This window comes from Primulina eburnea, chromosome 10, assembly GCF_022965805.1.
Source record: "Primulina eburnea isolate SZY01 chromosome 10, ASM2296580v1, whole genome shotgun sequence".
In the NCBI taxonomy this organism is placed as follows: domain Eukaryota; kingdom Viridiplantae; phylum Streptophyta; class Magnoliopsida; order Lamiales; family Gesneriaceae; genus Primulina; species Primulina eburnea.
Window position 1 is genome coordinate 5,412,218 of NC_133110.1, and position 22,248 is coordinate 5,434,465.

General features: G+C 37.2%; 2 protein-coding genes across 7 annotated transcripts in view; one reads left to right on the forward strand and one right to left on the reverse strand.

Moving 5' to 3' along the window:
* The window catches only part of LOC140842752 (golgin candidate 1-like), a 28,295-nt gene extending 12,429 nt beyond the window's left edge, over positions 1 to 15,866 (forward strand). For 2 of the 6 annotated variants that reach the window (XM_073210868.1, XM_073210871.1), the window contains exons 15-21: positions 10,650 to 10,697; positions 10,789 to 10,884; positions 10,991 to 11,067; positions 13,228 to 13,273; positions 13,346 to 13,450; positions 13,798 to 13,842; positions 15,517 to 15,866. In XM_073210868.1, the coding sequence (XP_073066969.1) occupies positions 10,650 to 10,697; positions 10,789 to 10,884; positions 10,991 to 11,067; positions 13,228 to 13,273; positions 13,346 to 13,450; positions 13,798 to 13,842; positions 15,517 to 15,588 (489 nt within the window). In that variant the 3' untranslated portion in view covers positions 15,589 to 15,866. The remainder of the gene's footprint in view (positions 1 to 10,649; positions 10,698 to 10,788; positions 10,885 to 10,990; positions 11,068 to 13,227; positions 13,274 to 13,345; positions 13,451 to 13,797; positions 13,843 to 15,516) is intronic. The other 4 variants (XM_073210869.1, XM_073210874.1, XM_073210872.1 and 1 more) reach the window with 4 other exon arrangements.
* A 3,013-nt stretch (positions 15,867 to 18,879) lies between these two features.
* Positions 18,880 to 20,316, reverse strand: LOC140803725 (uncharacterized). Its single transcript, XM_073159616.1, has one exon. It carries the CDS (start codon positions 20,314 to 20,316, stop codon positions 18,880 to 18,882), a length of 1,437 nt encoding a protein of 478 aa, XP_073015717.1.
* Between the last annotated feature and the right edge of the window lie 1,932 nt (positions 20,317 to 22,248).

Consider the following 22,248-nt stretch of genomic DNA (forward strand, 5'->3'; position numbering starts at 1 on the left):
ATGTGGAAAATCTGTAGTGATTATATTATTTATGATGTATTCCGAGTGTTTTTGGGATCTGTTCTTAAAAATTGTGTTGGAGGATACGACATGTTCGGCTTTGTTTTCTGAAGTAAATATTTTTTAATTAATTAAGTTATATTATATAAGAATATATTGGAAATTTTTTATTAGCATATAGAGTATTGAAATACTAAATATCGTATATTGTATTAGAACATTATTACAATATATTGTGGGTTATTCTATTTTTTTTTTATACAAACTAAAATTTATTAAAATATTATGTTGGATTACAATGGATAGTAAACCTTAGAACTTGATTACATAATGTAAATAAAGTCTCTAAACTAAAATCAGCAGCAAACAAACTTCCAATCCCTAATTAAATCCGCAATAAGTAAATGTTTAAACTCCGGTAGTAGTGTTATCCAAGTCGCGACCCTGAATTTGATCTTTGCCCATACGTCGTCCAAAGACTCTTTGCCGAATCCGTAAATATTTTACTGTTCCTCTCTAGCCAAAGCGACCAAAAGATGATATTTTTTCCCTGATATTCTTTTTCCTGCTTTTCCACTGTTCCATGCTATTTGGAACATTCCCGTTCCAAACAAGATCCAGCTTTTTTCTTGGACAGCTACTCTGGGTAAGTTACCGACCTCGGAGATGATTCAAAAAAGATGTCCCGAAATTGCTTTGTGTCCCAACTAGTGTGTTCTGTGCAGAAATGAAATAGAGACTCAGGATCATATGCTCATCCACTGTCCATTTACGACATCATTGTGGGCTAGAGCTTTGCAAGAGCTGAGGTTGGTTTGGGTTATACCTAAGTTAACAAAGGATACGGCAAACTGGTAACAGAGGAATAATATTTTGGCATGTGGTGGTTCACTGCATTTGTTGGACGGTATGGCTGGATAGAAATCGAAGAATTTTCGAAGAGATCAAGGCAAATACAGAAAATTGCTGGGAAAAAATCAAGATTAACATTGCTATGTGGATTGACACTCATAAAGATTTCAAGAATGTCTCCATTTTAGATTTAATGAGAGATTGGGAATATGTGTATCATTAAGTTAGTTTTAATATTGTGTGCTTCATTACGACAGTGAACTATTAGTCCACTGATGTACTCTTAATTACTTTATTATTAATAAAATATCGTTTCCTATAAAAAAAAAGACCGAGAGATAAATTTCTAGGGGCTTTTAAAAGTTGTGTTACTCGCCAAGCTCAAGTCCCAACCGTTATCTTATAGGCCATAAATACTCTTGATAACTCTTTTCCACAATGATTCTTTTTCCACCGAGCATCTCCACCACCACTTCCCAAGAAGTGCCATGTTCGTCAAGCAAATATTCCCCAACCCTAGCCCTCCCCTATCCTTTGGCTTACAAACTTGCTTCCACCAAACTACATGGCAATGCGCCTCCCCATCTGCTCCGTCCAACAAAAAAAACCCAGAGAAATCTCCGTAAAATCCCCCTAGCCTAGCTAGTGCAATATGAACTAACCAACTAACTCCCTCGTTCTCTCCCTCTTATTCCTCCCTTCCCACATGATATGTCATAAGTGGGTGATATGTCCTAAGTGGGCCTGTTGGCCTTCTGGTGCAAACAAAACTTATGTCGGGCTTTGGATTATCTTCCAGATGTATAGAGCCCTAGATATAGAGATTGAATAGATGTTTGTTCATGAATAGACCATTGATTCTTAGTTTTTGGACTGAAAAAGCTCATTGATACAAATGAATAATTCATTTGGTCTCTCTTCACTCTCCGCCCCGAAACTGACCCGCGACACGACCTTACCTTAGCTGTATCTCGTTGGTGCCTCCTAAACGGTAGGTAGGCAGCGGATGTGTGATGTTTGGAGTTGTCGTTCGTCGACCTATCCTCAATGGAATGATGAGTGATATTTTCCCCTGCATATCATGGCCTTACCACTCGGTCCCCGCCAGCAGGGGATTCGGTACCTTCCCCCTCCAAATTAGCCTTGTCCTCAAGACTAAAGTCTGGAAATTTAGTTGAGACTTCCGCTGCATCTTGCCATGTTGCCTCTTCAGTGTTCTGTTTTTCCATTCGATGAGTAACTATAACTTCTCCTCATTTCCTGCTTTTGTGTACCTGGTAGATAACACTTTACCTGATTCGAACCCCTTGAGAAAGTCTGTTTCTAGTCCTCTTGGCAGCTCCTGTGATGGCTGACACACTCCCAATGCCTTTTTTAACAATGACTAGTGAAACACGGGGTGTATTCTTGATCTTGTTGGTAGCTGTAACTTGTATGCCACATTGCCCACCATCTCCAACACTTTGAATGGACCGTAATATTGAGGAGCAATTTCTGAGCTGTCCACCATCACCATCAATACCTCATAGCCCTTTGATGTAGGTAACCCCACGATGAAATCCATTGAGATATCATCCCAGATAGCACCGGGTATGGGTAGGGGCTGCAACAACCCCGCTGCTTTATCTGGAGATGATTCAAATGATCTTCCCACCCCTTGCTGTAAATGAGAATGTCATCAAAAAAATTAACACAAACTTCCAGAAGTATGGCGGCGACACTTCATTCATAGTGGCCTGAAACATAGAGGGTGCATTTATCAGCCCGCTCATAATGCTCCATATGTGTTTGAAAGGCTATTTTGGGGACATATTCGGGACATACCCTGATTTGATGGTACCCTGAACGTAGATGCAACTTCGAGAAGTAAACAGCTCCATATAATTCGTCCAATAGCTAACCAATAACAGGAATATGATATTTATCAGGTATTGTAATCTCATTCAATGCCCGATAACCCACGCAAACCTCCAGCTACCATCTTTTTTCTTAAACAAGATAACGGGGCTTGAATATGGACTTTGACTCGGTTGAATCACCCCGACAGCAAGCATCCCCCGCTACCAATTTCTCAATTTCATTTTTCTGGCAATGTGCGTATCGATAAATGTAGATTACGATAAATCTGATGGGAATTTAAATCGCTATCAATAAGTTGTATTGATATGATATGATTTGATAATCTTGTAAATTTGGTAGGGTGGTATTTTCTAATATCCGTTTCTCCTTAATAGTTGGGATTTGATATATCCATTGTAACTATAAATTTGGGTATTTATTTCAATGAAATACACAAGTTTTTTTTTTCTCAATATTTTTCTCATGGTATCAGAGCACTAGGTTTTCGATACATCCTACACTAATATGTCTTCAACTTCATCCGTCTCGTCTGAAGAAACCATGCCAGAAAAAACTCTTGGGCTTGTCACTACTTTTTCCGGTAGTGACATTTCTTCAATCCAGATCACTATCCACAAATTAAATGGGCGTAGTGGGCTCAATCGGTAAAAATCGTTATTTGTAGGCGTGAGAAACTTGGTTACCTCACAGGGAAATTAAAGCCACCAACGCAATCTGACCCAACACATAAGAATTGGTTGGCTGAAAATTCCATCGTTCTTGCTTGGCTAATCAACTCGATGGAGCTTGAAATTAGTCGGCGCTATCTATTGTTTCACACAGCCAAGGAAGTGTGGGACGCTGATCGCCGGATGTACTCCGACCTTGGAAATGCATCCCAAATCTATGAGCTCCGATCAAAATTGAAGGATATGAAGCAAGGGGAAAAATCTGTAACGAAATATTTTTCCAGACCTTCAAGATATTTGGCAAGAACTGGACCTGTTTCGTGATGATTCCTCGTCTTGTGCAGACTGCAACATCAAGATCAGGAGTAATCTTGAGAAAGAACGGGTCTTTGATTTTCTAGCTGGGCTTAATCGCAATCTTGATTGATGTTCGTGGCCGGGTCGTTGCAAGAGACCCATTTCCATCTCCCGACGATGCCTTTGCGGAAGTTCGATGTGAAGAGATGCGAAGAAAAGTCATGTCTTCTGATGATTCACCAATCCCACCATCTGCTCCTGATGTGTCTGCATTAGCCACACAAAAAGCTGCATTTCTTGGCCAACATTTCGACAAAAGGCCTTGGTGTGATCATTGTAAACATCCAGGCCATACCAAAGACAAGTGCTGGGCGATTTATGGCAAACCAGCCAATTGGCAGCCCAAGAAAAAGAATGAACAGCATGGTTATCAAGCCCTATCTGTTAAAGAACAACCTGGAAACTCATAAAATTCTGCTCCTTTCCCCAATGAGCAGATTGCACAGATTGAAGAATATTGTCGATTCATCCACCAGGCCTCACTTAATCCACCACAAAACAAAACTGTTGGTTCTTGTTCTATGACTCAATCTGGTAACCTTTTCTCGGCCCTCCGCTCTTATTCCATTGGTTCTTGGATTGTTGATTCCGGGGCCACTAACCATATGACTAGCGATTTTAATTTATTTTGCACTTATAAACCCTATTCTGCCCATACTTCTATGAAAATCGCTAATGGTTCAATGGCTCCAGTTGCTGGTTTTGGTAGCATATTTTTATCTAAGGATGTCATCCTAAAGTCAGTTTTCCATGTTCCTACCCTAACTTGCAATCTGATCTCAGTGAGTAAATTCACACTTGACAATAATTGTATTGCTAAATTTGTTCCTTTGTCATGTCAATTTCAGAACCTACTATCGGGGAAGACGATTGGCAGTGCTAGGATTCACAATGGCCTTCACTACCTAGAGATTCCTCAAGACTGTCTTCCAACTCGAGTGCCTCACGTTGCTTCTCTATCTGATTCTGTGGAAAAATAATTCAGGAATAATTTCTTCCTTCAATTAATGAATAGGTCAGTACAAGGTTACATAAATAGGGATTTACAGAATATACTAGAATCACAAGAAAAAGGAAACTAACTAACTAATCTCTAAAAATCTGCATATTGACAACTAACCAAATCCCTTAATTAAGGGAATTGGTTTTACCCTAATTTACATCCCACTTCGACACTCCCCCTCAAGCTGAGGAATAAATGTCTTCCATTCCCAGCTTGGATATGAGCCCATGAAAGTTTGGACTGCTTAGTCCCTTAGTCAGAACATTAGCCAACTGGCACCCGGTTGGAACATAGGACATACACACTAGTTTTCTCTCCAATTTCTCTTTGATGAAGTGTCTGTCAATCTCAATATGCTTTGTCCTATCGTGTTGTATAGGATTATGTGCAATGTTGATTGCGGACTTGTTGTCGCCGTAGAGTTTCATGGGGACCTTCTACCTTGACCCGTAGATCATCCAAAATAATCTTTAGCCATAGTAGTTCGCATAGCCCTTGAGCAATCGCCTTGAATTCTGCTTCGGCTGAGGACCTGGCCACCATATTCTGCTTCTTGCTCCTCCATGTTACTAGGTTGCCACCTAGAAACGTACAATACCCCGAAGTAGACCTTCTATCTACGGAGGATCCTGCATAGTCAGCGTCGGTCGGTGTAGGCTTCTACAGTAAGCCTCTCGTTCCTTTTGAACAGAATCCCTTTCCCTGGGTTCCCTTTCAAATAATGAAGTACCCTATTTGCAGCTTGAAGATGTGACTCTCTTGGATCATGCATGAATTGGCTAATCACACTGACTGAGTAGGCTATATCTGGCCGAGTGTGAGCTAGGTATATGAGTCTACCAACTAACCTCTGGTACATCATCTTATCAACTGCTGGTTCCTCTTTATCTTTTCCCAATTTGTGATTCGGATCCATTGGAGTAGAGGCCGGTTTACACCCAGCCTTTCCTGTCTCGGTAAGTAGGTCTGTAATGTATTTTTGTTGAGAGATGAAAATCCCGTGTGTAGAGTAAGCCACCTCAATGCCGAGAAAGTACTTCAACTTGCCCAGTTCTTTTATCTCAAACTCATTTCCCAATCTTCTCTTCAATTCGAGCTTTTCTTCATCATTCCCGGTTACTATGATGTCGTCGACATAGACTAGAAGAGCCGTTACTCCCCCTGCAGAGGAGTGTTTAATGAAGAGGGTGTGATCACCTTGGCTTTGTTTGTATCCAGACTTCTTCATAAAGTTTGCAAACCTCCCGAACCATGCCCTTGGAGATTGTTTTAACCCATAAAGAGCCTTCTTTAATTTGCACACCTTATTGCTTGGTTCTCCATCAAAACCCGGTGGGATGTGCATGTAGATTTCTTCATCTAAGTCACCATGGAGGAAAGCATTCTTCACATCATACTGCAGAAGTGGCCAGCTAATGACAAAAGAATTCTCACAGTGTTCATTTTGGCAACTGGGGCAAAAGTTTCCAGATAATCAACTCCATATGTCTGAGTATACCTTTTGGCTACCAACCTTGCCTTGTATCTCTCAAGGGATCCATCAGCCTTGTATTTCAGTGAAAAAATCTATTTACAGTCAACAATGTTCTTTCCCTCTGGTTTATTCACAACCTCCCAGGTTTTATTCTTTCCCAATGCCTTCATTTCTTCACCCATAGCATCTCTCCATTCCCTTTTTGACAATGCCTCAGAGACAGTAGTAGGGATTGCAATGGTGTTTAAACTGACAATGAATTTTTTGTGGGCCGGCGATAGGTTTTTAAGGGAAACATAGTGAGATAATGGGTATAGTGGTCGTTTAGTGCATTCCCGGGTATCTTTTCTGATGGCAATAGGAAGTTCTAGGTCATTTGTTGGGCCAATGGTTGGTGTTTCAATCTATTGAATACGAGAAGGGTGTTCAGGATTTACCGTGGTCTCATTTCCGGAGTCTGGATTGGAAGCTTGGACTTGAGTCTGTTCCGGGGCAGTCTTCCTCTTTGAGTACACCTGAGAGAACCTAGGAAACTTGTGGGAAGATGACACATTTGTGGGGTTAGAAGGCTCGGACTCAGTAGGAGTAGTATAAGACTCGGTTGGTAGAGGAGGGAGATCAAGAGTGTGGATCGGTTCAAAGGATTCCCAAGGACTATCTTCTAGTGGACTCTCTCCCTGAAGAGAGCACTTGGAGAAGAATGGTTTATTTTCACTGAAGATAACATCTATAGAGATGTACGATTTTCTGGAAGAAGGATTATAGCACTTATACCCCTTTTGAGTGGTTGAGTAACCGAGGAACATACATTTGATGGCTCGGGGATCCAACTTATCTCTTTGGGTGTTATGGACATGAACAAAGGCAGTGCACCCAAATACCCTAGGGGTGAGGCCGTTTGAGGTTCTAAAGTGAGGATAGAAGCTGTTAAGGCACTCCACTGGACTCTTGTTGTCGAGTACCCGTGAAGGAAGTCTATTAATCATGTGTATGGTTGTAAGGACAGCTTCCCCCCAATAGGTTTTATGAACGTTTCCATGAAGAAGTAGGGCTCGGGTAGTGTTTAACAAGTGTCCATTTTTTCTTTCAGCCACCCCATTTTGTTGAGGTGTTTGAACACACGATGAGTCATGGATAATGCCATGTGACAGGAAATAGGGTGATAGGATTTGGTTGAAGTAATCTGTGGCATTGTCTGTCCTAAACCCTTTTATTTTTACTCCAAATTGATTTTGAATCATCGCATGGAAATTTGGTATAATAGTGCTAACTTCAGATTTATGTTTAAGGAGAAATATCCATGTGACACGAGTGCAATCATCAATCAAAGAGACAAACCAACGGGCCCCAGAAATGTTAGGTATCCGAGAGGGACCCCATACATCACTATGAATTAAATGGAAATGAGAAGAACTTCTTTTATTACTGATAGGAAAAGATACTCGAGTATGTTTTGCCAATTCACATGTGTCACAATGAAATTCCGAAATATCTAATCCTTGGAATAAATAAGGAAACATAACTTTTAGAGTCCTAAAGGAAGGATGACCAAGGCGCAAATGGTGTAGCCAAATGGTATCTTTATTGGATGAACTAAACAAGGACAAATTGCTCCTGGCTTGTGGTGAAGACTCAAGGTAGTAAAGGCCCCCCCTTTCCTTAGCAAGTCCAATCTTCCTCCCCGAAGCTAGGTCCTGAAAAACACCATAGGAAAGGAAAAACGTAACATGGCATTTAAGATCAAGAGTGAGTTTATGGATGGAGACAAGGCTGCTGGACAGTTTTGGCACATGAAGTACATTTTTTAGGCTAAGCATAGGGGAGATATGTATGTCTCCAAAGCCTGCCACTGTAGCCACTGAGCCGTTGGCCACTACAATTTTCCTGTTACTTGGGCATGGTGTATAAGACTGAAAAGCCTGAGATATGGGTGTCATATGGTCAGTAGCACCAGAGTCTATTATCCAAGAGTTGGCATTTAGGGTTCCTGAGGCATTTACAGAAAAAGAGAATGAATCATTACCTGAGAAGGCTAGAGAACATGTACCAGAGGGCTTCTCTAGGGACCCCAGCAAGTTTTTTAGCTTCTCAATCTCCTCTCGGTTAAGCCCCTCTGCTGCTGAGTATTCATCCCTGGTTTGATCCTCAGCCATGTGCGCTTGAGGTCTCGGCTTTCCTACTCGGGCTCCCCATTCTTTGCTTGGTGGTTTGCCATGTAGCTTCCAATAATTTTCCCTTGTGTGTCTTGGTTTCTTGCAATGAGTACACCATAGGTTGTCTTTGTTCCCCTTCCACTGATTTTCTCTGCTTGGATATGGTCTTTGCATATCAGCCGCCTTATTTGTCTCTAGGACCTCTCCTTTTGTTGCAAGTGCTGATCCATCCATGTGATGTGGCTCAAGCATGATACCTCTGCGACTTTCTTCTGAGCGAATCAGTGAGATCGTCTCTTCTAGGGATGGTGTGTCCTCTTGGCCAAGGACCTGAATTCTTACTCGATCAAATTCAGGGTTTAATCCGGCCAAAAAATCATATATTCGGTCTCTCTCAATAAAGTTCTTCAATAGTACAGCATCCTCCGGGCATTTCATCTCAAAGACTCGGTAATAGTCAAGTTCCTGCCATAGGTTTTGCAGCAGAGAAGCATACTCAATGACAGATTTGGTACCTTGTTTGAGGGCTGCAGTTTTAGTCTTTATCTCATACACCTGAGCAGCATCCTTGACCTTTGAGTAGGTGCGGCGGATATAGTCCCAAGTTTCCTTCGCTGTGGAGAAGAACATACATGTGTCACTGATCATGGGATCCATGGAGTCCCATAACCAGGACATGATCATAGAGTCCTCTTCATTCCAAGCGTCAAACTTTGGATCCTCCCTCGGTGGTCCCGTTCCAATAAGATGGCTGATTCTTCCTTTGCCTTTGAGATACGTACGAATGAATTGGGACCACTTGAGATAATTTTTCCCGTTGAGTCGATTGGAGGCCCGAATATTCTGCAGGTCACCGGTCTTTTGGACAGCAGTGGTATCATCAGGGAGAGACGGACTGCTGGAGATGGTAGTTTCAGAGATTGACATGGTGAAGGATGGGGAAATAGAAAAGAAAAAGACAGCAATGAAGGCTTGAAAAAAACTGGACAGCAATGAAGGCTGGAATGTGCGGAACGAACCCAGAATAATGTCCTACGGCTCTGATACCATCTGGAAAAATAATTCAGGAATAATTTCTTCCTTCAATTAATGAATAGGTCAGTACAAGGTTACATAAATAGGGATTTACAGAATATACTAGAATCACAAGAAAAAGGAAACTAACTAACTAATCCCTAAAAATCTGCATATTGACAACTAACCAAATCCCTTAACTAAGGGAATTGGTTTTACCCTAATTTACATCCCACTTCGACAGATTCTAGTATTATCATAGACTTGGCCATCCTTTGTTTCTCATATGTCAAAAAATTGTTTCCATCTTTATTCAATAATAAAAATCTTGATTTGCTTCAGTGTGATATTTGTCATTTAGCTAAGCACACTCGTAATTTTTTTCCTCCAAAAACATATACACCAACCGCTCCATTTTCTCTTATTTATAGTGATCTTTGGGGTCCTTCACCAAGTGCTAAGTCAAATGGCAAAAAAATGGTTCCTCACAGTCATTGATGACCATACTCGACTCACGCGGGTGTATCTTATCAATAATAAATCTGACACAAGCAAAATTTTCAAAGATTTCCACATAATGATTCAAACTCAATTTCATACCTATATTCAAACTCTTAGAACCGACAATGATAAAGAATATTTCAATACCGTTCTAGGTGATTATCTATTGGATAACGAGATTCTTCATCAAAGCTCTTGTGTTGATACTCCTCAACAGCTAGCTGATCTACTTACAAAAGGACTTTCAACAAAAGATGAACTACCCAACTGACTCCATCGTTCCCTCCCTCTTATTCCCCCTTTCCCACGTGATATGTCCTAAGTGGGCCTCTTGGGCCTTCTAGTGTAAACAAATCTTATGTTGGGCTTTGGATTATCTTCCAGGCCCCTAACAGTTTCGGAACTGAGTCATGGTTACATTTGTATGTTTAATCATGGAAGTTGTACTGCATTCAGCTTTAGTTCTTCCTAAAGTCCTTATTTTCTTGTTCCATAGGCACACTATGAAAGTAATTATGTATGTTTAGAAATGAATTTATCACCCACCTCAGTTAACAATCCACTTTTATGTTATGTGTACGGTATGACCAGAAAACTTTATGTGCTCTTTTGATTAATTATAGGTGTTAGACCAAGATGTGGGCAGTAAGTTACTTTGCAATTGCTTCGTATTGAGCACTTCTTTTAAATAATGAATTCTTCTATATGTTGTATTTTCACAATGTATGTTGCATCGTGTTTAAACTTGAAGTTATGTGTTTGAGCAGGAACACATAGAACTCGAGGAACGATACCGCGAGCTAACAGATTTATTGGTATCTGTTTACCATTAATTTTACTGTTCATTCATTTATTCAATCTTCCATCATAACTTGTTTGATGTTGAACATTAAAAATGTTTTTCAGTACTACAAGCAAACACAGCTCGAAACTATGGCAAGTGAAAAATCTGCAGCCGAATTTCAGTTGGAAAAGGAAGTAAAGCGTCTACAGGAAGTGCAGGTCTGAACTTGGTTTTTCATTTACTGGATATATTCCATCATTTTAGCCCTCCATTTCTTATATAACTGAAATCCCATTTTATCACATAATTTCTTTACCAAATCAGTTAGAAGCTGAAAGAAACAGAACTTATCGTCGAGCATCGTCCTCTTGGGAAGAAGACACAGACATGAAAGCACTTGAGTATGGTTTACTTAGCTTTTTTTGTGCATCTGAATTATTTGCTTTCTCGTTTAAATTGATCCTATTCTAAACTTATAGAATTTTTATCACACCTTCTGTTGTTCTATTATATCAATCTGAGTGACAAATAATTTGTTTCTTGACGCCATCTCATGTTCGTTTTGTATGAAACATTGTCTTTTTTGTTGATTTGTGAAGGGAGAAAGTTAATAACCATGATTGCTTACTTGATTTCCCTGTGGTGTTTATTAGTGATTCAGGTTTTATCCTCTAATTTGAAAAGATGCAGTTGGGTTTTGCATTACACATATTTCACTTATCTTACATTCATAAGATATGGCATTCTGATAGTGATCCATCCTTCTAAAGTAACTCGCATTAGTGAAATCCCTTAGTGCCCCTTTGAAATCCTCACTGAATGCAGCAACTTATGGAAAAAATGTGTTGAGTCCAAGATGAAAGAATCATTTATTTTTTATTCATCCTGGAGGGAGATAGAGGCAATCAATAAGAAAATGGTGACGACTATTTATTTGTAACTATGCTCACATGATCATTGATCATTTCTTAGAAAAACTCCTAATTACGACCCAATATATTGTTAGATAACCTACACTATGGTCCATTTTTGTTCTCCGCAAACTGTGGAAAAATTATCCATTTCCAGAGTGGCTAAAATTGACTAGATCACCTCTGGTTGTCGAGTCCAGCATCAACAAATTACTAGAACACCTGATTGTTGTGCCCAGTGTGGACAAAATTGATTTGAACACCAGTGTGCATAAGGAAACTATCAAGATTTTCTTCGATGAAATATTCATCCACTTCTATATTTTAATCCTGTTGTAGCGAATAGGACTGTAAGCTTTTTTTTTTATTTCTGATTTCTTGTCATAATATATTCTTATTGATCCATCCCACTTGATATTTGTATCTTCTGATATCATCTTTAACTATGAGAAATCACATTATCCTTGTTGCCATAGTTCTGAATTCATTCTCTGCACTTGCCAGCCACTATGTTTTGTTCTTGGGTCTTCTGGTCACAAGATTTTCCTCCTATGAAGATCTTCTATCCATTGAGCTTGCATAACCCAGATATGTGTAAATCTAGAGTAGTAAACCTATCATTTGTCTTGAATGAAATACATTTGCTGTGATTTCCTTTAGTTAGTGTGGTATCTTATTAATATCTTGCATCATGCATTGATGACTTACTACACTCACTACAAACTGTGTCTGGCCATGGGGAAAATAACTTATTGTTTTGCCTTCAAGCCTTTGGCATCTATTTTTGTTTTTGAGTACATTTTCTTAATCGTTCCCGATGCATGCTTGTTTAAACATAAAGACCCTTGTTTATATTTTGTGCACTGTGAGTTCCAGTAGCCTAAACAATTCCACCAGTAGCCCAAACATTTGTTAACATAATCGGTAGAAATTTTTCCTAGACATGTATCTTGATCATTTCTTTTTTTTTTCCACATAAAAACAATGACCACCATAATTCATATAGGCTTCTGATCTAAATTCAAGATTTCTTTGCTTTGTTGTGATTAACGCCGTTGTTAATCCCGGATGCTTATGAAGCAATTGAATAATAAAGTGATGATTTGTCTGAATCAGAAGTCTGTGTCGTGATGCTACTGCATTGTTCTGTCTCACCTTCAGTAGATGCGACTTTGCCTTTGTATCTTTCCCAAAGATCTGTTTGCTCGAACCAGTGTCTTCATAATTTAAACTCTCATGTGATCTTGAAACATTTTTTTCTTGTTTTATATTTTGAAACATAAATCAACAACTAGATATTCACCAAAAACTACCATACATATTTGGGGTGATAATTTCTTGAGGAAACTTCAGTGCAAAAGTGCAAAAGGCATGCAAAACCTGGCTCTCCATTACTTGAACTCTTGGACTTTCAAATTCTGATATAGATACATGTAGAGTCTTCTATCATATTCCTGCTATAAATTAAGGGCCTCGATATGAGTTTAAAAGTCAGATATTATGTTAATTGTTTTTAAATTTAGATTTTCCTTATCTTATAGATCATCGAGTCATAAAATTTTTAAATCTGCATACCAGATCTTTTGTATTTTCTACGCAATTGTGTGTGTGTGTGTGTGTTAATTTTTTGGCTGATATTCTTTACTTCAGGCCTCTTCCCTTGCATCATCGCCACATGGCTACGGCGAGTTTACAGGTAAAATTAATTTGTTTAATTTCCAACAGCTCTTTCTTGTAATACTATATTGTGTGTAACAATACCGATCAGATGCAGTTGCAGAAGGCAGCTAAACTTTTAGATTCTGGAGCTGTCAGGGTCACAAGATTTCTTTGGCGGTATCCAACTGCTCGAATTATCCTGCTTTTCTATCTGGTGAGAACAGGATCAGTTTAATCACAATTTAAGTTGCTTGTCATGTACTTAAACAGGCAATTTATTCCCTTTTGTTGAGGTATTTTAATTTTTTGTGATATTGATAGATTTTTTCAAGCAAGTCTTTGCCTGGATGATCAATATGAGACCAAGGACAGATGTTCTTATGAGCCATTTGAACTATGCTACTGTACTATATTGTATTCTATTATTGCACTTAGTTCTATTGCATAAGCCAGAGGAATTTGACTTCAAACCTACTCCACATTTACACCCAAGTCCATTTATCGTAGTTCATATTCACCAAATGTCGTTTGGCTAATGGCACTGTATGGTAATGTTGACAGGTATTTGTGCATCTCTTCTTGATGTACCTCTTGCATCGTCTTCAGGTACAAAATATGTTCATTTTTCAATCATGATGGAATGTTTGATATGTAGAAAACAAAAATACAATGATCACAAGGTTCTACTGCTTGATTATGAGGTTGTGAAAAGAAATATGATGATTTTATGTTTTAACTTTCCGAAGATTACAAGCTTACAAAACCGATTGAAGGAGAAAATCAACATGATTGGATATAAGAACTCAAATCAACTCGTGAATAATAATTGTTCTGTGATATTTGTTTTACTGACTAAGGGAATAAAACGTGCATAGAATTCGATGACTGTCACAGCTATTCCACGAGGCACTTGTACTTTTTGTTAAGTTAGTATCAGCGATCGTTTCCTATTTGGATGCTGTGGGGACCCGGACACTATCATCTTTTTAATCGTGATTGGGACTAATTAATCAATTATAATAAACAGGGTGTAATTTTTTTTTTTAAAATGCGGAAAGTAATGGAATCAAACTCCTATACATATCAGTATAAAAGTATAAATCTGATAAAATATACAATCATACACATCTCAGGTTCAACAACTAATTATCAAGTGTTTAAACCCTATCTTTAATCCAAGTCCGTATTCTCCACTCTAACTCGTTCTTTCTTCACCGATGTGACCCTGAACCTGTCCCACCTGTTGCCATACACACATACAAATAAGACAACAGCCGGATAACTCCGGTGAGATATAAATATCCCAGTATAAACAATGTATCAATGCAATCATATAAAACATATATAAAAGCATAAACAATCGGTAAAACATGTATTCAATCTGACTACATGAACAAATACAAATCTGTATTTAAATCAATGACTTCTTATCTTATTTTAACCTAGGGATCCCAATCTAATTTAGACTTTGGTATGCTGTATCGATTGTCTACAATAGACGTCGATCTACATCTAAGCTCATCGATACACCGTAAGTCTAGAGTCTCAGCTGTTTTGACAAAGACTCGGCGGTTCTGCCCTAGCTAGGCTGATCTGCCCTAGACTCAAACTCTGACTCTGCTCTAAGTCAATAGAATAAACATATCAATCTGATAATCTGCCAATATCAATGCAATAAAATAAAGTATGTGATTTAGGGAAACTCAAGTCAAACCTAACTCGAGTTGTGCAATCCCGAATCAACATTTATTTATACCTTTCTTGCTGTCAATCAATAAAATAAAGTATGTGATTTAGCTTCACGGAGACTCGTGCATATGCGCGCACCTCTTCCGCGCATATGCGCGAGGAATTCTTCACAACTCTCGGGTACCCTCGCGCATGTACGCCGATACACGCCGCGCATATGCGCGAGGGGTTCTGCCTATTCCGCGCATATGCACCGCATCAAGTCGCGCATATGCGCGAGGCTCATTTCCTCGCACCAACATCTTTTCATGTTTAATTCAAACCGTGTCCCGATTAGCCCTTTCATAATCGTCTCGATTAAAAATCAATAATCGTAATTTAACACGATATAAAATCTTGGGCATTACAGATGCTGAGGTGATACCATGTTCTTTTCCGCCAGCAATGTGACTTTAACATAGTACAGAAACACAGTTGTAAATTTATGTAAAGTCTGGGTTAAAATTGTATTTCAATGTACTTGAATACCATGCATGGAGACATGAATGATTTGTTGTCTCATTTCACCTGACGTGTTCTATATGATGGCAGGAGCAAGCTGATAATTTTACATCTAAGGAAGTTGCGCAATCTATGGGCTTATCGAACCAGACATTACCTTGAGCTACCTCTCTGGAAGCTGCTACCTTATATTAATTATAGTCATAGCGCATAGAATATTTTCCAGCTAAACAGGGTAATTTTTCAGATTATCATCACCAATTTTGTGTTCGTTCGTTACCGGACATTCTTGCTAGATTATTCCATCATTAATGAGCGTTTGTCAAGGTTAATCAAACAACATTCCTACATTGGATTCAGCTAATCCTACACATATCATCAAGAAGTTTAACACGATCTTTTCAACGTTGGAGCTAATATATCGTGGATGATTTGTGCTGTTTTTGTAAGTATGAATTATGTTCTTTACATGTATACAAATCTGTAACTAACTGTCGAACGGAAGTTGAAGCCTTTATTTTTCGAGCCCGCCTTCCAATTTTAAACGCTATAAAGTTGGAAAACTTAAAGGATTATGCATTTTTATTATGCAAGCATTACGAGGGTCTCCAACCTCTTTACATGTAAAAGATAAAAGATAACAATCATATTTACATTAGCATTTTACCTCAAATATTCGGATGTTTGTCAAAGTTGAAGCTTTTCTATCCGTACTTCTATCTTTAATTCCAATTATCTGCCATCAACTCACCAACGCCAATGGGTAAGGATTAGGTAGAAATTTCCATTGGATGTAGGAAAGAAAGAATTGTAAAAAGATTTTACAGAAAAAAGCCCCGAAGAATCCCCCAACCAAATCCTATAATCCTCAACATCTCATTTTTTGAATATCTGGAAAATACTTGTCCCGCCGAAGGTTCAAGTATTCTCATGGATTGTGGCGCTGGAGAAGTTGCAGACTTGTGACGTGGTGCAAAGAAGATGGCCCACTTGTGTATTATGTCCTAATTGGTGTTGTTTGTGTAGTAGGAATGAGGAGTGTTAGGACCACTTATTTCTTCATTGCGCTTTCTCTACACAGATTTGGGCCTGGCAGAAGGCTTTCAAGGCGTTGCATTTGGTGTGGGCTGCACCGGATAAAGCAAAGGATATGTATATTGTAGAACCAGTTTGCACAAAGGGAGGAAGCATTTGCGGTTCTGGTTTATCATTGATCATTGTATCATATGGTCCTTATGGTTAGAAAGGAATAAAAGATTATTTGAAGACAAGGCGGAAGCGGTAGATGAGCTATGGGACAAAGTCAAATTCAGAGTTGTGAGTTGGGCTAAGATGCAGCCGGAATATGAACACATCAGTGTCTCAGACTTATACAGGGATTGGTTGTGTGTTTTTTATTAAGTGCTGTGTTGTATTCGGATTTTAATTTCTTTTTGAGCTCTTATTTGGCTTAGCGGATTTCTTATCCTCAGATTGTACTAAACCATTTATAATCATTAATATATTATGTTTCTCATAAAAAAAAGGTTATAATATTTTGATTTGTTTTTAAATTTTCGGGTCTAGAAATGTCTAATCCGATGAGTTCAACAATTTTTTTTTCCCAGTTTGGTTCACTTTTCCACACTACGGTTCATTTTTTATAGCGTTGAATGAATCATAAATCTAATTGTATATTTTAAAATACTAAGAATGTTCACGTGTTATACACGCACGTGCGTGACTAATAATAAAAAATATAATCACGATAATGAGATAATGTTTAAAATTGTGTCAATAACATAATGTTTATAAGTATTTTTCAATATAAATATATCAAAACACAAGATATAAAAATATATCATGACAATAAATCATATATATTCACTTATTTATACGACATTTTTCAATCCGCGACATAATGACAGCTCTCTTAAATGATAAATCAACAAAAATATTTTCATCCGAATATCATTCAAAATGAAAAATAATAAAAACAAAATTAGCAGAATAATGAATTTTACCAAAATCAAAACCAAAATGTACTTAAACGGAGTATACATAGACAAACGTCTAATAAAAATATCTTAATTTACTAAATTATCATTATAATGTTAAAATAAAATCATTAAACTCGTTATTAAGTTAAATATCACTTGTGTTTTTTTCTAACTTTTAAGCCCTTAAGGATTTTATTTAACTACTATGTTTTTTCTAGAATAAATATTATAAATAATTAATTTTATATAATAATCAGTCATTTAACAATTAATATTGGTGATTAATAATTTCAGTAAAACAAAATTTTAGCATAATATCACTCAAATAAATATGTATAATAAAACAAATATATAAATAGAATCATAAGCATTATTCAATTAAAAAATAGATCGTAATATATAACAAATGATAATATCAATATAATTCATATTTATTATAAGGATTATATCTATTAAAAATTATAAGAATTATATCATAAATTTAGTTCAAAAGTAGAAAATAATTTTCATTCTTTTTAATTTATCGTTACTTTTTTTTTTCTATGAATAATGTTCAAAATAAATCAAACTAATCAAATTATATTGTGAATAAAATATAAATTTTTTTTGCAAAAAATCATATAGAATCTACATGTATTCAATGTGTATTTTCATTGGAAAAGTATAGTAAGAAAAATGACATTTATTGATATGATTTAATAAAACTTGTAGAAAAGTGTAAGTTTGAGATATATATTGAGATATAAATAAAATATCATAATTTAAGAAAGGGGAAATTGCATATACTACCCCCGTGATATCCCGAGTTGGCATAAATCCTCTCGTGAAAAATTTATCATCTAAAAACTCCCTGTGTTTTTTAATGTCCAGCTTATGCCCCCTCACCAGTATGGTTTATACAACACGCGTATAAAGTTGCGAATTGTCATTGTTTTATGAGTTTTTTTGTCTAAAATGGCCTCGTTCGGTATAAAAATAGAAACCTCTTCTTCTTCTTCATTTCGCGACTTCTGCATTTTCCCATTTTAAAAACCCTAGATTGATCCAAAATTATGAATCCAAATGTTGATGTAAGATATCCCCAAACTCCACTGTGCAAGTGCAATGTTAGGGCAGAGATTAGAGTTGTTCAAACCGAAACCAAACCATCGAAGGACGTCTGTATTATTGTTGTTATTTTAAAAAATGTGGCTATTTCCACTGGTGTTTGCCTGAAATCGTACGAGGTGTTGATGTTGGAGGTTCCTCCGAAGTGAAGTCTGAGATGGACGCTGGGAATGCATCGACCTCAACGCCAAGGCCAGCAACCGAGAGCTCACCCGACAACGGCAATGAAGAAGTGATACTTCAATTTAAGATTTTAAAAGTCCGATCCAACACTTAATGCAGATGCAAGCTTTGATGAGTTTGTGTAATGGATGCTAGTTATTTAGTAATAAGGTTCCTTGTGTTAGGTTGATGTAATTTGGGAAACTCATTCTTGTTTGTTATTAACAATAACATCGGAAAATGAAGAAATAAGGAAATGAGACCTGGCCCAATGAGCAGGTGGGATTTTGTTCAACCATTCAGCTGTAGTCTCATGATCTGGAGAAGTCTTTCTATTAGCTGCTTCTATTCTTTTCATCCACATAGCAAACTCATTCTTGTTTGTTGTACTTGCGGCTGCCCACAACATTCTTTTCAATTCTAAACCAGGATGCTTTCTTGCAAAATTTTGGTACAAATGGCGTACACAAAATCTGTGTTCACACTCTGGTGCAAGCTCATTAAGCGCCTCTAACAGCCCCTTTTGTCCGTCACTGATGAATGTCCATCTCTCGAATCCGATGCCTTCCAACAACTCACTAATGAACCATCTCCAATTATCAAAATTCTCCACTTGCATCACTGCCATTGATATTGGGAAAACATTTTCATTTCCATCTCTGCCAATAGCTACTAGAAGTTGTCCACCGTAATTTGTTTTCAAGAAACATCCATCAAGACCTATAACAGGTCGACAACCAGCTAAAAACCCAGACTTCAATGCTTGAAGACTAAAATACATTCTTTGAAATTTAGGCACAAAAAATGAGTGATCCCTTTTCACTAAAATCTTGCTACCTGGGTTATATTTCCTAACAATCTCACAGTAATCCCAAAGTTTAAGATATTGATCTTTAAAATTTCCTTTAAGTTTTTCTAGAGCAGCTTTCTTGGCCCTGTATGTTTTATATTTACTCACATCTACATTACATTTTCTTCTGATAAGTCTTTTAAGCTTGTCCACTGGAATTGTAGGATTCTCGCACACAATCATTTCAATCCTTTTAGACAAGTATTTATACGTTGCCAACTTGTTGCTACTGGCCCTAACACATGTATGTTTTCCAGTAAGAGTTTTTATTCGAAATGTTGGCCCTCCCATTACCAAACTGGTATGCAATCTCCATTCACATCCATCCTTGCACACTGCAGTAACCCTTCTTTTCTCATTCTTTTTAAATACTAGCTCCACTCCAGATCTCACAGTCCAATCAACAAGAACACTTCTAAATTCATGCACATCTTTGAATTTCATACCCACTACCAGTTCAAACCTTTTCATGTTCATTCTCTCAGAGAAGACATGATGTTTTGGACAAGAATCATCATCATCAGAACTTGCCAAACTAATAAGTTCATCCTCTAACTCAATGTCGTTATACCAACACTCTGTGGCCTTTTCATTATGTGGCTTCGGTTGGCTTCTTCTTTTATCATCTCCTGCATCATTCTCTGTAGAAGAGTTTGAATCAACATCCTCATCAGATTCATGAATGCTACCATCTAATGAGTCTTCATCATCTCCAATTGAAACATCATCAAGTCCAATGTCATTATCATCTATCGGGTCATTCCCAAATGACTCACTTGTCCCTCCCTTCATTATCATCAGTTGCATTCATTACTTGTGGTCAAGCCTTTGTATCATCACTTGGATTACATCCAACACCAATAATTGCATCTTTCAGTGGGGTGAAATTATTCTCTTGTGACCATAATGTTATAACACTATGATTCCTAAAGCAATTACACATCGTACGGATCTCTACATCACCAACAATCTTCACCATTTCAGTGGTAATTGCATTTTTCGGCAATTGAAAGAAAAAATGCACATTCATTTGTTGTCCTCCAGCCGCTTTTAACATATCAAACAAGTCATCGAGTCAAAACCTATCAAGATCAACATCTGGAATCACAAATTTCTTACCATCTCTGTATAAGTTGTTGTGCTGCTCATCAAATTTCCCACCATGCCACAACTCAATCTAACTATCGATTCCATGATGTCTCTATATTGTAAAGAAAAAACATTAACTTACAAAGGAGATCTACCATATACAAGTCGGAAAGAGAGAAAAAAGTTATATTTAAGCACAAATTTTATCAAAAAAACAATAACTTACTGAGATAATCGATGAAAAACCACCCAGCACATGTCATAAAGAGCACTTCGTTGATAATGTCATCTCCCAGCTCCAACGCTTGGTTTCGAGAAGGTTAGGGCAAAAGCTTTGTCGGATTCCAACCCAGCAAAAATGAAAATGAAATAATTGAGCTTATTATTTAAGGAGGGACATTTTGGACAATAAAAAATTTTGTTTGACTAAAAGCATGGTTGACATGCGTGAGCTGGACACTAAAAAACACAAGGAGTTTTTAGATGATAAATTTTTCACGAGGGGATTTATGTCAACTCGGGATATCACGGGGGTAGTATATGTAATTTCCCCTTTAAGAAATGACACAAAACTAAATATTTTAATTAATATGTTAGTAATAGAAGTGTAAGTGTAAGTGCAACAACAATCTCCTATTTTTTAGAATCATAATATAGATTAAAAAAAATTATAACTCAATATAGCATTAACGTAATGACACAAACATAATATGATATTCAAAGTTTGAGATTTGCGATAAAATTATATTTTAAATCCAAAGTTAAATAAAATTGACTGCTAAAATCAAAAATTTGAAAATCAAGATCGTAACAAAAGTTATAGATGAAAAATATCTCACAATAATCGTCCGTCTCAACTCCCAATTTATAAACACCTCAAAAAAAAACAAAGAATCTCACATTGATCTAGGAGATGCAAAATTTCATTTTAATTGCTAAAAAAATTTAGATTTAATTCAATTAACAAAATCAATTAAGTTATTTCTAAAAGTCGGTTGACCTATTTCAAAAATATAAAATTTTTGTGAGATCGTCTCACGACTTATTTTTGTGAGTCGAATCGGAGATTAATTTAAAAATATTTATTTTTATATCAAAAATATTATTTTTATGATAATCATAGTTTATATCGACTCAAACATGTTCCTTTACAAAATCAGTCAATTTTTTTTCTATTTCCATATATTTCCCGGGTTTTTTTTAAAACTAATTTAATTTTAAAATTTTTTTTCAAAAATAATGTAAAAAAAAAAACTTTTGCAAAACTAAGGCAATCCGCGCTTACGAAGCGCGGACACTGCTCACGTGGACCAGCGTCCGCGCTTCGTAAGCACACTACCGAGTCAGTGAATAAAACTTTTAGCGACGGAATATATATCAAAACCGTCGCTAATTAGCAACGGTTTTATAAAACTCTCGCTTAAATTGAATCGGCGCCGGTTTATAAACCGTCGCTAAATTCCAAAATGCTCATAATTGTATCAACAGCGTGCACATGTACGCCCGATAATCTTGAACTTTCAACAGCTTGCAACTTTACAGCATGCAATATACGCTGCGGAAAGAAAATTTGTGCGCTGCGAAAAAACCATTTTTGTTATAGTGAAACAGAGAAAAAACAGACAAGAAATTGTG

What these genes read in the sequence shown, in the direction of transcription:
- LOC140803725 (XM_073159616.1), bottom strand. Translation starts at nt 20,316, where the DNA reads ATGAAGGGAGGGACAAGTGAGTCATTTGGGAATGACCCGATAGATGAT.